Consider the following 22219-nt stretch of genomic DNA (forward strand, 5'->3'; position numbering starts at 1 on the left):
AGATTAAAATTAAGGTCTGACTTATGTGAAAATCGCCTTCAATGGGTACAGGTAATAAAAAAATTAAAAAAAAAATCTGGTTTCAAATATCTCATTTATTTTTTTTAATTCGTACTTTTTTGACTAAAATAGTGGCAGACGACAATTTTTATTTCTAATTCTGCCTTTTTAGATGTTAGGTAGAATAGCAGGACGCTTTAGAATCTACATATCCCGAATCTGATGTCATCAATACTTTTTAAAATTGCCACAATATATAGTCGCTATTGTTTAGTTCACCTTTGCAATTATTTTCGAAAATTAAAGCAAATTGATATATATATTAGATAATTATGAAAATTGTATTGTTACAAAACAAATTCAACTTTAAAAATAATGACGGAAAGGGGTGATAAAGCACTTTATTATACATAAATATCTCAATTTATTTTAAATTTTACAATATGCATTATAAATAAAGAAAATAAAGCATCAAGGGAAACATAGGAAAAGTTCACACAAAATAAATTGTCAACTGATATGACCGTTATCAATAGAATAGAATTAGGCTTACCCAAAAAATCCATTTCAATTCAGACGTTTTTTGCAAATTGAGATATTGTATGTACTTCCTATAAATTATGCTTTGTTATCTTATACTTTGTTATCAAGACAAGGATTTACGTCAATTTGTCGTATACATTAATTGTCATAAATTATCGTCTTCCTGATGATATCACACACATATTTTAAGGGATGTCGCTGACGCATATCTTTGTGACATGGATATCTACTACATCTCTGCTACGAGCAAAAGAGACATGTCGACTGTGAAATAGCGGTGGTTGTTAGTTATTACCAAGTTGTGTTGTCTCCATGGATATTAATAGAAAATTAGTGCTTGCTAGAATATTTGGTTTGCCTTCTTATTACTTCGTTGCTTTCTTCCACATCTAATACATTCTTGACGCATACCTTCGTGAGTATATATGGGATAAGACTTAAGAATTTTAATTTAATTACATCGCTATACTTAAGTTATAGTACTTAGGCATCTTCTATTTTTATTTTATAATATCTTAATATAGAAAAAACAAAACAAAAAGTAATTCAACATATACAGTGGAAACTCTATAATTTAACGACAAATTCTCTAAAATGTCGAAATTACTTGACCGGTTGGCGTATATTGTTGTCCTCACACTCAATGTAGCGTCACACCCACTCTAAATAACGATAACAATACGTCATTATTAATCAATAAACAGTACTTTGTAGTTAATATTTACCTAGACTGTCTTCATCATACGTACCGATGATTCTAAGAAATTCGCAAAAGATGTTTCTATTTTAGGCAGATCAAAGGCGTGAATCTACTGTATGCAATCATTATACTGTGACTAGACTATCGTTAGATGATTAAGCTTTGTCTATACGTTATCGTATTCTTAGTTGCTCACAAACTTTTAAACTGTGAACATGGCTAGTAAGAGAAAATACTTTGGATTCGTTGTGTGTTCCGATGTTCGAGGTGATGAAATAATAAAAAGGGGAATAAAACGATAACAAACTTTAATTCCACTAGATGTAGCATTGTACTACCGATGGCGTTCACCGCGCCATTTGGGGTATATATTTGGCTGTTAAGACAGCAAGTAAAAATTGGTCTGTGTTTTGTCGAAACTGTCTGCGACGCGCTGATGAGATCCAAAAAGATCGAAATCGCGATCCGCGTCTGGCAGTATTGACAGAATACTGACCACTTCGAATTTGTTTGTTCGATTTTGATAACGTGTCTATCACGTAGCTACGTCGTGGATTCAGTTCAGCAAGTAGATATCCATCTATTTAAATGGACCTTGCATAATAAATTCCACTAAATGTAGCATTGTACTACAGATGGCGTTTACCGCGCCATTTGGGGTATTTTATAAAACTTTAATTAAAGAAGTACGGAAAATGAAAACTAGAACTTAAGAAAGTAGAATTTGGAAGTTGAAATTGAGAAGGATAAGTCAGAACTGATAGTGGATTGAAAATTAGAATACTACTTAGATTAAAAGGGAGGAGCTAGAAGAATAAAAATTTAACGGAGGGATCGAATCAGAAGTGTAGTAGTTTGGGAAATTTTAAGATAAGAAATACTGAAGGAAATATCGTTGACCCCAGAGCTCCGAAGAAACCCATCGTAAAATTGAAATTAGAATAATAAATATCACGCAGTTAATCAAAGGGTTGAAATGTTATTAAGAGATTATAGGAAAGTACGAAGGCAATTAAGTTATTTGTACAGAGAAAAAAAGGTAGAGAGCAGGTAGTACAGAAATAGAATTGTTCAGAAAGATTAGAGAATATTCACACAAGAATATAATGGCTATACATTATAACAAATAAAACTATATAAATCGCCACAGTACATACATTAGCTATTACAATAGTAAAATAATATTGATCTTTCTCCTCTTTATTTAACGGCAGCTCTGAATAACGTCATAAAATGTCTGTTAATAACGACAGTGTAGAGCTTATACTATATTTAAAAACCTGACAATCAGGGCTGTAGCGATGAGCTCGGGGCCCCGGTGCGGTATTCCGCAAGGGGCCCTTCTTAAAATTGATGATCAGAACAATGTCATTAAAAAAAATGTTTTAATTTCACGAATAGATGATTCCCGGTGCAGCACTGACAGATAACCTCTCACGGTGACGCCAAAGTAATCTCAAAGTATCCTGACGTTTATACTGCGTATCTCATGTACTTGACCATTCCTGCGACAGTCGCGACAGCAGAACGATCGTTGTCAAAATTAAATTTGATCAAAAATTTCTTGCGAAGTACAATGGATCAAGAGAGATTGAATGGATTATGTCAATTGAAAATGAGCGAACCCGAAAAATAAATTTCGATAAAACTATTGATGATTTTGCTGCTATCAAATCGAGAAAAAAAAACGTTTTAGAAATAAGAGCAGGCACTTGATGTTTGTGCAAAGAATTCTATAGTGATGTTTCGGGTGATATAGATTTATGGTCAGCAATTAGTAATTTTTTATGGTAGCAATGATAATTATATCAACGGATTTAAGGAAACCATGAATGTAGAAGTATTCGCGATTTCGAGATGTATGCATTCCATGTAACTACGTACCTGATCAAATATATGGAGTATTGTGACAAAAAATTGATATAGAAAAAAGTAAAATAAAAAATTATGATGTTCATTTCGTAGTTTGACTCAGCTCATCTCTAATAGCATAGTTTTTTTTAGAAGTAATTTTTTGAAAACAGAAAACTGCTAAGGGGCCCCTCGACTGCGGGGGGCCCCGGTGCGCCGCACCGCTTGAACCGGCCTCGCTACGGCCCTGCCGACAATTATTTCAACATTTTCATGAGCACAAAATGCAACATTTGAGAATGACACACATAAATACATTACATGTTAAAACGTTTTTAGTTTTGTGTTTTTCTGTAAATCGTTTTCTCTCAGAGAGCAACGAACAGTTCCATTTACGTGTATTAACGGCCGGTCCCTTCGGATTTTTATTTTCACCATCTTCTTAAATCCCTTTATTCGAAACGAGATATCCCTAATGAAAATGTTCGTATTCAAAGCGGTTTTGTTTATAAATATTAACTATTGTAAAATTTACGGTCGAAAGCGTATACGAAGCATTTTAAGCTGCTTGTTGAATATATTTGGACGATGGATGATGTCGTTAAATTTATAAACTCCATTTTACGTTAGTTTGACGTAGTTTTACTTTATGGAAGTAATTTAAATAAGTACATACAACGCAAATAAAATGCATCGTAAACCAGAATCAACGAAAAGTTTATGACATTGCCCGGATAAATTTTTGAAGCAACTGCTTTTGCTGATTGTTTTGCCGCTTAATTTTCGGGAATATGCCAGTAAAATAACAGGTCAATTGAAAAGTCCCCGGCCTAAAATAATAAAACACATTTTTTTTGCAAAATTCTTTTTTTTTATTCAACATAATTTCCTTCAAGGGTGATACACTGATTATAGCGATCCTCCAGCTTTTCGATACCATTTTTGTAGTACGATTTGTCCTTTGCTTCAAAATAGGCCTCAGTTTCGGCGATCACCTCTTCATTCGACGAAAATTTTTTCCCAACGAGCATTCTTTTGAGATCTGAGAACAGGAAGTAGTCGCTGGGGGCCAGATCTGGAGAATACGGTGGATGCGGAAGCAATTCGAAGCCCAATTCATGAATTTTTGCCATCGTTTTCACTGACTTGTGAGACGGTGCATTGTCTTGGTGAAGCAGGACTTTCTTTTTCTGCAAATGCGGTCGTTTCTCGGCGATTTCGTCCTTCAAACGGTCCAATAACGCTATGTAATAGTCGCTGTTGATGGTCCTTCCTTTTTCAAGGTAGTCAATGAAAATTATTCCACGCGCATCCCAAAATACAGACGCCATAACCTTGCCAGCCGACTGTTGCGTTTTTGCACGCTTTGGAGCGGGTTCATCGTGTGCAGTCCACTCCGATGACTGTCGATTGGACTTCGGAGTGAAATGATGGAGCCATGTTTCATCCATTGTCACATATCGACGCAAAAACTCGGGTTTATTACGCGTGATCATCTTCAAACACTGCTCTGAATCATCAACTCGTCGTTGTTTTTGGTCAAAAGTGAGCTCGCGCGGCACCCACTTTGCACAGAGCTTTCTCATACCCAAATATTCGTGAATGATGTGATGTATACGTTCCGTTGATATCTGTAGAGTGTCTGCTATTTCATTCAATTTCAATTTACGGTCATTCAAAATCATTTTGTGGATTTTTTTAATGTTTTCGTCCGTAACAGCCTCTTTTGGGCGTCCACTGCGTTCACCGTCTTCGGTGCTCATTTCACCACGTCTAAACTTAGCATACCAATCCTTGATGGTTGATTTTCCTGGGGCAGTGTCCGGAAATTCGTTATCAAGCCAAGTTTTTGCTTCAACTGTATTTTTTCCCTTCAAAAAGCAATATTTTATCAACACGCGAAATTCCTTTTTATCCATTTTTTTCACAATAACAAAAGTTGCTTCACTAAAAATGCTATAATTCACAAACTAATGATCCGACAGCCGTCAAATTTATAGACGCGTCTTTTGAAGGTTAGAACTAACTGAAAATCATATGGATTTAGTTCTGGTGCCGCCATCTATGTGTCAGACCGGGGACTTTTCAATTGACCCTAGTATGTTTAATTAATAGCAGTAAGTAAATCAAATATATCTGCCTATGATTTTATGACATATTTCTAGAATAATTATTCTGTAGCCATAATTGGATGTCATTTTTGTCACTTTTCTGTCAAGTAATCAACGTTTGAAACGACTAATAATATCTTACGAGATGCTTTTAAAGAGTTTACTCCAAAAGAAATCACGTTCTGGATATATTTTGAATCGATTGTTCCATATTTCTAATAATGTTAGACACGATACGATATTCGTACATCGTGATACTGTGGACAATAACCCCTGCACGCCGTTCGATTTCAGTGAGAAGAACTGCGAACGGATCGGTGCTCTTCTCATGAATTATCCGGAAAATCACAAACGGGGTGCACTAATGCCAATATTAGATCTAGCTCAGAGACAAGCAGGTGGCTGGCTACCCCTTAGTGCAATGAACAAGGTAGCAGATCTGTTACATTTGCCACGTATGAGGGTTTACGAAGTGGCTACGTTCTATACGATGTACATTAGGAATCCCGTAGGCGTCTACCACTTGCAAGTATGCACGACAACACCCTGTTGGTTACGAGGATCTGACGGAATAATGGGTGCCATCAGAGAATCTTTGGGCATAGACGTTGGAGGAACAACACGAGACAGGCTCTTCACGTTTTCTGAAGTGGAATGTCTGGGAGCGTGCGTCAATGCTCCCATGGTTCAAATAAATGACGACTATTATGAAGATTTGACCCCTGATGATATGAACTCGATCTTGTGTGATTTAAAAAAGTGTAGAAGGCCGCCTCCAGGGCCAAGATGCGGACGTTATTGTTGCGAACCAAAAGACGGTTTGACATCATTGACTAGTGAACCGCCTGGTCCTGGATTTAAAGTCAGACAAGACTTGTGAACTAAATAAAGGAATGTTAAATATTTACATATTATCCATCAAATCCTTCATCAATCAAACGTCATACCTATTACATTTCTGTGCAATTACTAGCATCCTTCATGCCTTTTATCGAGAATGCCATTGCAACTTAAAACAAATACGAAGTATCGCTGAAGGTTTATGAGTGTATAAATAATAAAAACATGAGGGTTTGTACTTACATCATCATCGATGACGTCTTTATTGGGAAAGAGATGTTTGCCGTAGCTAATTTAAATAAATTCAATAGAGTTCAAATTTTGTTTTAAGGTTAGACAATATTGAAGCAAATGGGTACAATATAGATATTAAAACATCGTCACGAGTACGATTTTCGGGGCACTGTAATTTGATGATTTATCTAATTGTAAGTAAAACAGTCCAAAAAAGACTAAAATAAAATTTTTTGGATATTTCGATTTGGTTTACGAGATATCAAGACTTTATATTTTAGTTTCAAATTTATTAATTTTATAGAAAGTATTGCAGAGGACTCTATGGGTGTCAATAAGGAATAGGCGAGGTAGGTTAGTAGTACAACTTCTCAGCCATGAAGGTCTTCTCAGAGACATTTAGAGGCAGAAATAGGAGTTAGGAGGGGTAGAGGTAGATCTAGATTAAATTACTGTTCGCAAATAGTTAAGCTGTTATTTTTTTCCAAGTATAGCCCTTATATATCTCTATACGTCTTTAAATTGCATTCAAATCGGTTAAGGTGATAAAAAAATATTTTCACATTTCCCTTTGATTTTTTGAATTTATTCAAATAAAAAAATAGACAGATAAAATTATCAAGATTAAGGTATCTCATTAGTAGCAATATACCCTCAAAAAATTATCCAGATATACCTCTGGGGCCGATTCACTATGCTTATCGTCCTATAGCCTTTGTGAAAAATGAAAATGTTTACAATACTTAATGCTCTTCTTATGACCATGTTCCATTTTGCTTACCGGGAAATATTTTCATATTTTATCAAATGATTTTCTTTCTCTCACCAGTGTTGATTGTATTTACCTTGAAGCGATGTTTTTGACCTTTCCCTCATGTCAGTTGTATGTATGTGCTGCTATTAAAAGTGTATTATTGTCACGAGAAGGCAAACGACAGAGTAGGCTTATTGAACATGAATATCTCGGAAAATGCTCGTTAAAATAACATTAGGAGTACTGCGTCAGAATAGTAAGAGTAAGGGCTATCTAAAAATGGTGCCATAACGACCTAGAAGTAAATCGCACGAATATATTTATACATTATGTAAATTAGTATTTGAGAAAATTGAAGATAATCATATTAACAAATGTAAAATAAAATTTATATGTATAGTAATCGTATACATATACAGGGTAATTAATTAACATTAAAAAAATGGATATTAACCAGAGGAATTTAGGTATACATCCATGCATACAGGTAAAAGAGTTTTCTATATTGATAAATCTAAAAATTATCTCTCCTGTTCCGACTCCATAAATATGCTACTTTACCAGAAAATAAAATTTAAAATTTGTGGATGCCGGCGATAATGTACGCTTTAATTAGTTATTACCAAATAATTACATACTTATTTGATAAAACAAAAAATTATCAGTTTTATTGTATTCTCTGACCGTTCTATGCGAACATAGTTGCGGGTAAAAGCTACTAATGAATAACACAATGTACATGTTAATAATTACAAATTATTTAGGGAACTAAGTCGGTTTAAATTTTTAATTATCATATGCGAATCGTGGCACTTTTAATGTTCAGGAAAAGTTTGGTGGAAGCACAAAGTTAAGTTGCAATCCGTTATTTCCCTGTAATCGAAGTATTTCTGTTTAACGATTGACGATAATAAATGTACTGTTTTCTTATTACACATTTGCCTATGTCGCAGTCATTAAGAATAATTAGCTAATTTTAATTTGGCCTAGGCGGTCTTGAAAGGAGTGCTGGTCTCAAAAGTGGCTGCAGGGTAGCTGATGTTTAGCCTTGTCATGAAGACTAATATACAGTTAAGGAAAATGTTTACTTAACATACAACTCACACATTTCTTTGTCGGTACTTTTTCTTTTTTTGTCTTACGAGCAAAAATACATAATTTGGTGAGTATGTGGAATATATTTTTTCAACTACTACTATCTGAAAATGCCACCTGGTTTTCTGAAAACTGTCTTAAACCAACATTTCAAATATTTGTTAATGCAAAATTAAAAGCTTTAAAATAATAACAAGTGGTCCGTATTCTGTCGAAACTGTCAGACGCGGAGCGCGATTTCGATCCTTTTGGATCTCATCAGCGCGTCGCAGGCAGCTCCGACAGAACACAAGCCAACTTTTACCTGCTGTCTTAACAGTGCGTTTTAGAAAATACCACAAACGGCGCGGTAAACGCCATTTGTAGTACGATGCTAGCACGTAATCCTAGAATGTAGCATCGTACTACAGATGGCGTTTGCTGCGCCATTTGTGGTATTTTCTTTAAAAGCTTTAAAATCAATTTATTAAGTTTATATTACTGTATTGTTTATGATATGAAAGGACGACTGAAGGTATTTACACGAATTTTCCTAAACCACGTCGTAATTTTCAAAAGATGATGCCGCCCTTTGATGATTGCATGTAATATAAAATCCCCATATATGGTTCTCAACTCGTTTGTACTGCGCCTATAACTTTAGTTAGATCATGGATTATGGAGTTATGACATGAATTAGTTTCTCGTTTAAACATCTTTTAGCATTAGTAGAATGCAGATTCGGGCTATAGGGCCGTGGTCTAAGTGAACCATTCAGTCCAGACGTTTCGTCAGCTACTACGGCTGACATCTTCAGTGGTAGTGCTGCGTTGACAACGTGAACTGGGACACCCAGTCGCTGTCGAGACATCGAGATACAATCTACGTTCACGTTGTCAACGCAGCACTACCACTGAAGATGTCAGCCGTAGTAGCTGACGAAACGTCTGGACTGAATGGTTCACTTAGACCACGGCCCTATAGCCCGAATCTGCATTCTACTATGGATTCGGGCCGTGAAAGCCTCTGTTCTTATATTATCTTTTAGCATTGTTTGGAAAATATCAGTTTAAACAAAATGGGAATACATCGATCCATGTCAAACTGCATTTATAATAGAATTAAAATTTCATGGTGACAAGCATTCTGTCGAGGCCATAAGACGTCGATTGCGATTTCGATATCATTTGATCTCGTCAATATGCCATAGACAGTTCCAAATTAATACGGACCAATTCTTCTAACGTTTAAACCTGCATTTAGTCAATCAATGTGCAATTCAATAAATTAATAACTAACAGTCGTTACAATAATGTGACATGGTACTCATTTACGGTTTAGATCATATCGCCGCTATAGGGGACCAAATGCTTGATTTTGTCGAAGAAAACCCGCAAATAATACACGCGAAGTAGCAGCACATGTGGCAAAGTGGAAAATTTTAAAGGAACAGTTGCTGTATTCCAATCATTTACGAGTGCAAGTCTTACTTGAAACTGATTTTCACCCGCTAGTAGATTTGTGTGAGTGGTTTCAAAAGAAAAGTACTACAGAGCCTAATTTTTTTCTGTACGGTGTTACTTACAGTCAGTCAAGTGTTGCTTTACGTGGGATGAAATATTGAATTTACAATCGATAATCACATTGTTATTTCATATGATGGTGTACCACCCTACACCGCAAGACCAGGCCGTGAGTTTCTTGACCAGTAGATTCCTGTACGGCCGCATGAAGATCGCTGCAAATGAAGTACGCCAAATGCCGGGCGGTTTTGGGCGACTCAGAAATAATTCCGGTAAACGTCTTGAAGTCTTCTAGCATGAGGTTCTAATTTCGAACAATTCTTGTAGTGCACGTATGTGTGTAGGTATGTGTAGTGAGTGGTGTTGCTCCTAAATACCATGATGGTGTTATGTTTTAGTTACAGATATTCGATTTTGAAGGAACTGTAACAGGAAAGTACAAATACGAAAATATTCGACTTTTTTCTAGCTTATCATTTAATAATTCAATCATAGAAAAAAACAAGAAGCCTTGTAGTTTTTATCACACTACGTTTTGTGAAGTCACCGTTAACTGTAAAATTAAACTTCACTTAGGACGCCTTTTGACCAGATTTAAACAATTTATGCAACGATAAAAATAATAATGATGAAAATTATCCAAACTATGCAAACGGTATGCGCGCCTCGGCCGAGAATACTTGTCATACCATGTCTTATTTAGATTCATTAATATCTATTCGAAACTTCTTTTTGAAGTGAAACTTCTTTACGCACGGTAGGATAAGCTCGTTTCATGCGAGTTGCTATCTAACGAAATCATGCCACGGATGTCCCCCCTCTACCCGGCCACGTAGTCGAGTTCGCAGTGGGGATCGCTTGAGCCGTGAGCGCGCTTCAATGCAACGTTCGTTACAGGCAACTCCGGCATGTATAGTGTAAAATTTAAATTCATAATGTACGAATAATACGATTAAACCAATTCCTTAACCCCTATCCCGGTATGTTTGTGTGTTTGAAGAAGTTTCACTTCAGTAGCGTGTTGTATAATTACACGTTGTATTTTTTTTAAATACGGTTTCAGATAGATTCTAATTTCGGATATGTGATAGTAATCTCTGGGTTATAGTTAGATGCTTTTGAAATCGAAATTGTTTTTAGGAAAGAAATGAAAATAATGATTTATGCAAATTGGCTGCGACAAGCATTTAACCAAGAGAAATCATTATCAGATAAATGAACTATAAACTGCTTAATATTATTAAAATATTGTAGTGTCGAGTTTATATTTATTTTTTTTAAATATACATGGTATTGTAGAGAACAGTGATGGCTATTTTATTTATGATTGGAAATATGTAAAAAAGTTTCGCTGAAAGGCACTTTTAAACATCCTGTATAAATAAAGATCGTGCAGGATTTGCAAAGTGGAGTTTATAATCGAAATTGGGCCAGTTGTTCGGTCGACAGTTACGTCCTTTTTCATGTAAATTTTCGCGAATTATTTGGAAGGTGGAAAAGTTTTTAAAAAGCGGGAAGTTTGAGTTGGAGATCGTGCAAGAACAAGGCACGTGATGTCGCGTGAATAAAGGGCCATTAGAGACAGATTGCAAACAAGAAAGGAAGTTGCAGGCGCGCCGATGGTGTACTTCCGCCTTGTTACGTGTCACTACCCTTAAATATTCGCGATTTATCAACACCCACCCACTGTTGCTGCCATTTCAGTGATCATCGTTTGTTTTGAACGCAACACCAACTTCTTTACATTTCTGCCATGCACGTCCTTTTGTATGTAATTGTATCATAAATTTACGACAAATAATCTAAGAAGATAATGATGTCAGTTTTTTTATAAATATGACCTTTGACCAGAAAAATGTCAACGTTTTGTTTTTGAGAGTAATAATAGTTGAAAGTAAGGAGACAAATGCGAGACGACCTTTTAGGCGAAAAGCGTTTGTGTAGACAACTAGGTACAATTTTCGCGAGCTTGCCGGAAAATCCGAGTGATGTTAAAACTAAAACAAAAAAGGGAAAACCATAGCTAACATCACCACTTCACGTTCGTAAACCTAGTCGTATAACATTCTGAGCAACGAGCAATTTGTTGAGAGAGCTACGCTGATGCAGCAACACAGTAATGGAAGCTTATGTTGCTGGAATGTATGTATGTAATGTGATAGCTGTTTTTAAGCTAAGCGTTACAACCGTGACTACTCATCATGTTAGGAGGAAAATAACGTTGGCAGTGTTTCGTACCAAACTAATAGTCCATTCGTTTGTCACACCTTTTCCTCTCAACGCTCATTTAACATAATATGTAGAACTTTATAGCAAACTTTTTGAAATTGTGTGTTCCTTATGTCCTTATAGGTCGAGGATTTTCTGACACTGTTCAGACCAGGGTACATTTACCTGCCGTTTCCTTGAAACATTAAGTTGGAAATTCAAATATTCAATTTTGTTGGTTTTTACAAATATTATATGTACGTGGTTTAGGTATAATTTTAGGGTATCGAACTTTGCAGGTAACAATATCTTTAAAATACTTTATCTTCAAGTACTTAAATAATATTAGAAACCAGTTGGTTAGCACTTTCACCCCTTCCTCTATCAGGGTGGAGATTATGTTATAAATAGGCTGACACACTCATAATAAGAGAGAGAGACATCAAAAAAGAACAGACAGATATCGAAAAAGAACAAAGAGACATCAAAAAAGAACAGAGAGACAATAAAAATAAGAACAATCAAGACAACAACAGACAACAATTAGTAACATCAGTGTAATCATCAAGTTCAGGGTCTTCAATATATGTAGTAACTGTATATTTGTAAATAAATATTACTAAGTGCAGTTATTCGTGTTATTCATCAGTGAGGTAAATTATTTGCACTTACAATCCTTCCAAAAATTCGTGTGCTCCATATAGGAGAAAGAAGTGGCGCGGCAGCGCAAAATAAATAAAACAGACACCATTATTTAAAATTCAATTAATCGACAGGAATTCGACTAACGATGCAACAGAAACGTTATATAACGGAAGCAGAAGCGGTAACAGAGCTAAATAAAATGCGGAAGTATAAACGGAAGCGGATGCGGAAGCGGAAGTGTAATGATTTTAGGTGATTCTAATGCAGTGGTAGAAGCTTTTTTCGCGAATACCTTGTTACAAATTTTGCATTTAGCACTTGCATCGTTAATATCAATAAAATAATCCCAAATGGAACTTTTCTTGGTTTCAAAATTGCACTTTTAAATTAAAATTTGCACCACTGAGCGAATACTGTACAAAATAAATAAATGCTATCGGTAACTGTATTGGTATTTTCGAAATAAAATTAATAGGAAAACTAGGTAAGGGAGAGCTGAAAGTTGTGGACGTTCTTAGATTAAAGTTGGAAACTAATAAGAGAATGGAATTTGGAAAATATCAACATAGGAAATACGTTATTTAAAAAGTTATTTGCACAGGAATAATATTATTATTAACAAAATTTTGCCTGCCATAACGCTGCATCGACACTAATACTTCATAGACATAAACGGTAGATAATAATAATACGTTCACAATGTTACAGAGGGGTCGCTGAAAACTGACGCAGATACCAGCACAATATGCAGCTCTGCAACGAGCAATTCCATTTAAATTGTGTTTGGAAACGGCCAAGTTATGACTTGTTTTATTGTTCCGATATATTGATTTTCAAAAAGATGACAAGTAAGATTATGTTAAGTTCCGATAAGCTTCCGTTATAAAAATGCGGAACCAAATGCAGAAGCGGATGTGAAAATATCTGCGGAACTTCCGCACAAAACCTCTCATTAGATATTCTTCGAATTTACAAATCTACAATCTACAAATTTACAAAGTCCTTTCTGAAAATCATGGTTGTGATGGGTGTTGTGAAAACATCGGAATACTTGATAAAAGTATTACTGTTGCAATCATCATTTACACGGATACAACAAAAACAAACATGTGCTTTTTTAAGTATGTTATTTTTTCATATTTATTTATTAAAAACAAGTTAAACTGCAGTGGATTCTATTAGTAGCGACCATTTGGCTATAGTGACGTTAAATCTAAGTCTCTTGAATTTAAAGCATACTTTAGTATAAAATTCATGCAGCTATAGAGACTTCAGATGTAGCACCGAGTTCGGGTATAGCGACTGTTTTTAATTAATCGTTTGTAACAATTCTTAGAATACCCACGGAGATATAACGATCGGATTCGGCCACCAAAGACAGAAAGAGCTTTCTTATCTTTTGTTTACATCCACACAGATCAACAATTGTGGTAAACTTTACCGTTTGTTTTTGGATGTTAGCTTTAGATGTTAGTTTTAGGTAGGTAGGTAAGTGTGTACGTTTCGGAGTTACATTTGTGGTTCAGCTACAAAGTAATACTCTGAGTAGCAACTGCGTTTAGTAAACTATTGAATAAAGTGTGGCTCCTACGCGCACATTAACTGTTTAAGTCAAGGCGGAAATTATTCCAAAATTGAAAAATGGTGTACCTACGTCTCTTTTTTACTCTTGCCTTTAACAAATTCCGGATATAACGACGAAATTACAGTAATCCCTACATCGTCGTTTTACCTGAAATCCTTTGTACTAAATTTACATATTTATATGCTAGATCCGATTCCAAATTTGTGCATAATGTTCCTCATTAGCTCATTTGATTGACCAACTATATTAGTTGACAGCTGTCGCAAACTACAGCTGTTAAAGAACAGGGTTGCCAATTCAACTTTTATTCCCTCAGCAGATACACAGACACATTACTGAATGAACAGTAGGATAATCCAGGACTATTGGATAAATAAGACCACCTATATGTGAGAAAGCAGTTGAATATTGTCAGAAATAAAGAAAGTTTTTAAATTTTGTAAAAACAAGTATGTTCTAATACTACTTAATAGGCTACTTTACTGAATATGTCCTTCAATAAGGAACAAACGCGTTGAAGGGCTTTTACGGTTTATTATGTTACTTTGATACCAGAAAGTGATAAAATCACAAAATGCTACTAAATTGAGGTGTGCGTCGTTTCTGAAGGTTGATCGAAACTGCCTTTTTAGTGATTTTTACGAGAATGCTTTTTCGAGGAAACTTGAATTTTCCATTGAAATACATCCTTTAAAAATTGTTTTATTCATTTTTAGTACTAAAAGTAGCCGAAAAACAACGCTAAAAATTTAGGTAATATCACGTTTTGTCTTTTTTTTCAGTAATTCGTAACTATTGTTTGCTAGATTTTAGCTACATATACATACATGTTTCGAGGAATAAAAAGCGTTGAAAAAACAAAAAAAAAACTTTTCTTACTGTATCCGTACGACTAACAGTTACCCAATTCATACTCCATTTACTTTCTCTAGCGATATGCTCTTTCCAATGTTTTGGAAGCGCGCTGGCAAAATCGTAGGTAGGGAAAAAAAAGCTCATTATACTCTCGATATGTTCATTAAACATACTTTTTTATACAGTACCTGCCAAAAGTTTTGTTCAGTCATGAATAGTAGTGCGAGTCGAAAACAAGCTTTTAAGCCTTTAATATATCTTCAAATATAAATAAACATCTCGTTGATATTTTTAGTAGTAAATGGTACCAATAACAGCACATTTGAGCAATGCAATTGTAGTGGATAAAATTGTCAATTTTTCCGTGCAGTACTGTACGGATTATACGCTCCTCACCGGTTAAGAGTTTGGCCGAGAGTAGTCTCCTTTCTTTTCTGGGCTAGTGCTGTTCTTTTCTACTTTGCGCCGGTCAAACTGAAGGTCACATCGCTACAAGTATACTACAACACATTTTCTTTTAGTTTATTTCAGCGAATAAGTCTATTTTTCACCAGTAATTTAAGAGCAGTAGGATATATACATATTACTAAATCAACTATGTAAGTATGTAATTATTCTACAAGCAAGAGCCACATACCTATTCCGGAGCGCACAATAAAATAAATTATTAATGAAGCTGTTATTCAAAACATTTAGGGTAGTTTGTTGTTTAAATTTTTAAATATCGCGTCGTTTTTAGCTTATAAAATTTGGACATAATTTTGCAAATGATCGGTTAGAATTTAATACCCCGCCCTTATTGATGCATTTATAAATATTACTCATAATTTAGAGTTTTAATAAATTCTCGCTGAAACTTTAAAATTACAATTTTATTCATTTACTGTGTTCTTATTAATAAAATAGTTGATGTACTACAATACATACAGCAACTGTAGAAGGTGATTCAAAAACTGAAAAAATGTGTTGGTAGGTACACAAAGAACTTCATAGACATTTTATATATGGTTTTTGCTGCTGTCCCCCCCTCCGCTTATGCCACCATATCCCTGTAAAATTAAATTGTTCACTAAAGTAATTGAAATGGTAGATTTCAGGAGGAAATCACTAGACAATTGTACAGGGAACAGACAATAAGTGCACTCAAAATATAATGTTATAACAATAAACTCTAGTTCGAAAAACAATAGAAATGCACCGGATAATTACCATATAACCGGGTACCTGGTAAAACCACTATTGTTAATGGTTCACGTCTTCGTTGCTCTGGCGAGCTTTTTATTAAATATCACTCATATTAACGTCCCAAGCCAATCATTAAGTTCCGCTCAAAAAGTCGTTTAAACATTAAACCAATGAAACTGTAATTCTTGGTTAGCGGATTTTCAACTAGACGATCGAGTTGAAATCGTTTAACACACTGAGTCTCTACAAGGTTTTAAAATCGTATTAATAAATTATCGTTAATCGATACCTCATATACCAACAATCGACAGAAATTATAATAGTTCAGTCATATTGATGTATTCTTGTTCACGAAAAAATGTTAACAAAAGAACTATATTGACATTAGGGATGTTGCGGATGGTGATTTTGTCGGGTACCGTATAACGAGGTACCGGTAAAACCAGTACAGTTAGGTTCATGTCTTCGTTCTGGTAAACTTTTCAATAAATACTCCCCTCATACCATTTTTTATTTTGTATTTGTATTTGAATTATTTAGAATTGTAACTATTTCAAATAAATCACGTATCTGGTTATACATTTGTAGTTTTCTCGAAAACACAACAAGCTGGTGACAGGGGTGCTCGCCCAACACACCGAAGGACTTCTGGCTCATTTCCTCGATCGATACAATTACTTCTTATTCCTTGTAATTTTCTTATTTTGCTTATTGTATTTTTCGAAATGTTTGTTTTATTTTTTATTATAAACGTCTTTGTAGGTTATGATAAGAAACTCGAGCAAAATATATGCAGGGCTGGAATCCAAATCGGATTGGGATTCCTAGTTCCCCTATTAGAGCTCAAAAAGAAAATTTGATCAGGACCCAATCAAGTAAATAATGCTTCAAATACTCAAATTCGAATTGGTCCAACTTACAGGGTTCTAATGGGTATATCCTGTGTGGTCTTAACCTTTAAGTGGCAAAATTGGGTGCTTTGAAGAAACTTGCCTAGAAAAGCTTATAAGAAGCAAGTCAGAGTGTCTTATACACATACTCCTTCTTAGTGTAACCTACGTAGAGAGAGTTGTAGGTTTTCGACCAGATTAGAGCCTAAATGATCCGGATGTCTATTAGGAGTACCCCTATTTCATTTATACTCGTAAAAAATACAAATTGGGATAAACGACCTATCCCAATACAATCTTAATTACCCATTTTCATTAGGTAGTTTTTTTGTTATACTTATTAAATTATTATTGTTGGTGTTATGTTATGGTGTTGGTTTTTTCTTTTGTCACTGATAAAATTAACCGCTCATGCCGGGTACTCGGCGACATTATCTGGTGTCTGGCCAGATCCTAAAAAAGTTTCCGATCCACTGATATCGGATCCAAATTGGGAACCGACCCATCTCAATTCTAACGGATATAAGGGATAACTTAATAAAGTAATCATTCAATTATATAAATTATGGCAAACAACCTATCCCAATACAATCTTAATTATCATATTTTGTTGGGTAAGTTTTCTTGTTATACATCATCATCATAAGGTCGTCAGTCCAACAACTTGGATACGCAGATACGGACCTCCACTCATTCTTATCCTGAGCTAATCTTCGCATTTCCTTAAAACTAGAACATCCTACATCCTTAACTATTTGCGAACAGTAATCTAATCTAACTCTACCTTTACTCCTGTTAGCTCCTGTTTCTACCTTTAATATATCTCTGACTAGCCGTTCATATCTGAGAAGGCGTCCTACCAATTTATCTCGCCTATTTCTTATTGACTTCCATAGAGTCCTCTGTTCTCTTACTCTTTCTAATACCTTTTCATGTCTAACCTTCTCTATCTACGGTATCCTCATCATTCGACTGTAACACTACATTTCGAACGCTCCTAACCTTTTCTTTTCCGCCGCGCACACCGTCCTTGTTTCGCATCCGTACAGCGCCACGCTCCAAACATACACCCTTAACTATCTTTTTCGAATGTCTAAATTAACCGTCAGCGAGCATAGAAGTGACTTCACTTTACTGAAGGCTCTTTTGTTATATATATTAAATTATTATTACTGGAGTTTGTTTTTTCGATTTTCTTTCTACCATGCCGGATGCGCCGGGTACTGGACCCAAATCGGGTACTCAGGTCATCTCTAAAACATGGGTGATGAATGATTTTCCTACAACATTTTTCCATTTGGAATATTTCTCCTTGACAATGAAATGTGAGGCGTGGGCCTTACGTTGTGAAACACGAGTTTAAACGTTACTTCCCCTAGGTGAGATATTTTATAAAATGAAGACCAGCAGTACATATTCAATTTTGATTTTGTGAATTGTTATCAAACGACGCAACATGCGCAAAAAGTTTTCTCGTTAACACTTTTATATTAAACTGCTAATTCCTTTATTGGTTCGATAGAAATAGCTTATTCGAACAACAGCAAAAGCTTGAGCGGTAATTGCTGGTTCGCGATTCAAGCTTAAATAAGTAATCTGTTAAATTGCAACGGAAGCAGTTAATTGTTACGTGGAATTCGTAAAGGGAAACATCGACGTCGGAACTATAGCCCCGCGAAGCGCACCGTAGGATACATTGTGATACACACACATATACATACACATCTTTGATGAGTGGATTGTTATTTGTTTAGTATCCGTATTGCTCACGGTAATTACGTCAAAATAAATACCTTCAACCAAGCTGGCGTTACTGACATTATTTAAAGTACAACTGTACAGCTATTATTTGGTACAACTCAAATAATAAATATAACTAGTGTCTTATTTATCTAGATATACAAGGTGTCCCTGAAACATGTAGCAAGCTTGCAGGCAAGAGCCAGCCCGGCCCTGGTAGAGTCACGCAGGAAAATACATTGCAACGCTGCATTCAATGAATTACTAACTTGCAGCATCTATGTTTATTATTTATTAGATTAGATTAAACGATGTTTATGTTACAGCAAGCCTAAAGTAATTCTTTGTTCTTTTAACGTTGTAGGCTTGTATGTGTGCATGCAGTTAGTGGAAGTTATTGGTAGAGTGTCAGTGTCACGGACTTAGTGCAGAATAGTATTGTAATGTTCGTGGGTTTAACAAAACTAACTTGTAATACTGATAACGACAAAACTATTTATTTACACTAATTATTGAAGAACTTAAAAACACTATTAAATTATTATTAAACTTAGGTTATGAATTATTCTATTTATTTACACTACTGTTGATATATCACTATTCACTACGCTATTTATTTCACTTCTGTCACTGACAATTTATTTCTGGATTCACTTCTGCAACGGTCAATTTATTTCTTCTTTACTCGGTGATCGTCTGTTCTTTTAAATACTCTTTTGTTTACTTTCGGAAGCCTTCTCGAAACATCCGGATAGTTTCTTTTTTTCTTTGAAATGTTTAACTGCTTTCCCAAAACGCAGGTACAACACACACATTTACAAATATGGCGCACATGAGGAAAGGCGCCCGCGGCTAGTCGGCGAATCGATAAGACGTTTATACACACGTGTGCCCGAACGCACACAAACACATTTGTGAGTTTGTAAATGAACAATTTCTTAGACCGTGGATTGGACGTATGGATAACACACATTTCACATTTGACTGGAAAAGCTAATGAGGCAAATCGGGGTGCCCAATAATCTATAATCTTTGCTACAGTGACCTTTGTAGAGGGAGTTGTAGGGTCCCGATCAGATTAGAGCTTAATTAGGAGTACCCCTATTTCATTTATACTCGAGAAGGTAATATTACGTTAAGTAATTAAAAAATAAAATTATAATGTTTAGATACGACAGAAGTACACTTCCTACATATTTTCTGAGAGCACAGATCATAATGGGTCAAAAATCAACATTTGGCAGCATCAGGAAATTTATAATTTTTTTATTAACAAATTATTTGCTGCTCATTTATTTATTCGATGGAGAGGGAATTTTAGCAGGATTAATATCTATAAAAAAAGCTGTCTTTGCTAAATTTTTAATGCAGTAGTAGCCGGATTCCTATCTTAAATAGTTAAGGATGTGGGATGTTCTTGTATTAGGGAAATGCGAACATTAGCCGTTGGAATAGGAAAGGGTCTAACTAGTTTTAGGACTGACGGTCCTATAAATACAAACTTGTATTAAATCACAAGCGGGATAACAATGATTTATTACATTTAATTGAATATGTTTTCAGGGCGGCTTTATAATTATTTCTCTAACTCATTTTTGTTAGTGGAATATTTTTTAAGCCATCTATCGATAAACTCCTTCTTCCGAACCTCCCTTCTTGCAAAATATACAGGATATTGCTCTTTTTCTATAGGATGCCAATAATCAAGAACCCAGTCGGGCGGTTGCACTTCTCTTTCGTAAGCGACACCTCCAGGTGAAAATTGAAAATATCTTGGTATCGGATGAGAATTGTAGAACAATTCTTCTTCACCTTTATGTAATAAATCTGCACCTTCGGTGATATCAACATCTCGGTTTTTTTCGAAACACTGTCTGATTTGCGACATTCTATAACAAAATGCGGCTCTTTCAGACACGGAGCATTCTAAATCGCGTAGCACTCTCTTATACAAGCTACATACTTTTTTTGCATGGGTGGGATACTTGACGAATTCGTATAAAGACTTAGCAATGCACTGCAACTCAGGAGTTAAGGCTTTCTGCATTTTAAAGCAAATTGTAATAATTCAGTAAAGATGACAGTTTGTTTATACAGCAAGTTGAATTAAACACTACCTACTTTGATTATATATGCTGCATTATTATGTTATATAGACATTTTTAAGTCGTAAAACTTCTCTTTTAACAATTTTATGCAGAATTTTGGCGCGTTTATGCAAGAATGGTTGTATTATTTTATCTGTACATTAAAGCAGTATATTTTCTATATACAATTTGACACCTCAAGCAGCTTAGGTCATGTTACGTTACGCGTTTCGATCGCGTGGAGGGGGTAGAGGCGGCAGCGGCGGAGAGAGCAACGACTGTATTAGATGGATATAATGTGCTGCCGCGCGAAGATCGGGGAGTCCGCTTGAGTCCCGGCGGCTTGTGCTGTGCACAGCTGGTGTTTTCTTACCTCTGGTCTCCACGTGCCTAGGCATCATTGCCTCTATTTGCGCTCTGTGTCAAAAACGGTTGAATAAGTAAAAACGATAATTTGCAGTACACCCGTGAAAACGAAATTTGTGCTGGGACACATAGTAAAAGTGGAACTTCAACGGACAAGGGGAAAAACGAATGGCACGGACAAGTGGAAAAACGAATGGCAACGGATAAGTGCGGAAAAACGAATCGCAACAAAATTTTTACTTCAAGTTTTTGTTTTTTGTGATTCGTTTTTCCACTTGTCCGTTGATGTTTCACTTCTACTATGTGCCCAGCATACATTTGGTTTTTTTACTTTCCTATTTCAAATAATATTTAAAAAGTATTTATTTTCGCTGACCAATTATCACCAGATAGCTGTCCACCGAATATATAACTTTTATGACCATTTTCTAACCTTACAGGTGGTATGATCAATCAATTCAATCCCTTTGCCATTTATTGAGCAGTACCATTGTTGAGGATGACCGGAAGTCTTTTGTTTAAAACTTACGTCTTGTTACCGTCACTATCTGGTTATTTCCAAGTTAAAGAGATTCGCCCGAAAATAATCCTTAAAGAGAAATTTCAACTGTTTGAAATTATTCTGCTCTGACAGTTTCGCGATATCTCAATTAACATTATATTATGATGATTATATTTTAGTTGACTGATGTTTGTCATTTCCTGATTTACCTACCCACTAATCACAAAGGGTGATACAATTCATTATGCAAGTAGTGGATGAAGGAAGAGGAAAAAGTTCGTAGAATATGTGAAGGAGGGAATGAAGCATTGATGCATGTAAAGGGAGAAAGTAATGAAAACAACGATTTGGATGAATGTACTTAAGAAAAGAAAGGAATAACGGAATACTGAATGGAATTTCCTTGAATTTTTGCATTTATAGCTGTATGGCAGTTTGCTTTTTAAGATTTTAGTGTGCTAAAGTTTTGTAGGAAGAATGTTTAAATATTTTCTTTTATGTAGTAATGTTGCTTTTTCTTGATAAA

The 22219-nt window shown here is 35.3% G+C and overlaps 2 protein-coding genes and 1 pseudogene across 4 annotated transcripts in view; 1 reads left to right on the top strand and 2 right to left on the bottom strand.

Moving 5' to 3' along the window:
• LOC108738669 (serine-rich adhesin for platelets) overlaps window positions 1-22219 on the bottom strand; it is a 361208-nt gene that overhangs the window by 180651 nt on the left and 158338 nt on the right. The gene's annotated exons all lie outside the window — the stretch shown is intronic.
• Window positions 5287-6437, top strand: LOC108738670 (annotated as a pseudogene).
• Window positions 20258-20844, bottom strand: LOC108738671 (NADH dehydrogenase [ubiquinone] 1 beta subcomplex subunit 9). The gene has a single exon (XM_018472195.1). The coding sequence runs from the start codon at window positions 20783-20785 to the stop codon at window positions 20315-20317; it is 471 nt and encodes a 156-aa protein (XP_018327697.1). The 5' UTR covers window positions 20786-20844; the 3' UTR covers window positions 20258-20314.

Source organism: Agrilus planipennis, unplaced genomic scaffold (genome assembly GCF_000699045.2).
Source record: "Agrilus planipennis isolate EAB-ADULT unplaced genomic scaffold, Apla_2.0 scaffold202, whole genome shotgun sequence".
Classification (NCBI taxonomy): domain Eukaryota; kingdom Metazoa; phylum Arthropoda; class Insecta; order Coleoptera; family Buprestidae; genus Agrilus; species Agrilus planipennis.

Coding starts and splice junctions, on each gene's coding strand:
- LOC108738671 (XM_018472195.1), bottom strand. CDS start 20,785: ATGCAGAAAGCCTTAACTCCTGAGTTGCAGTGCATTGCTAAGTCTTTA.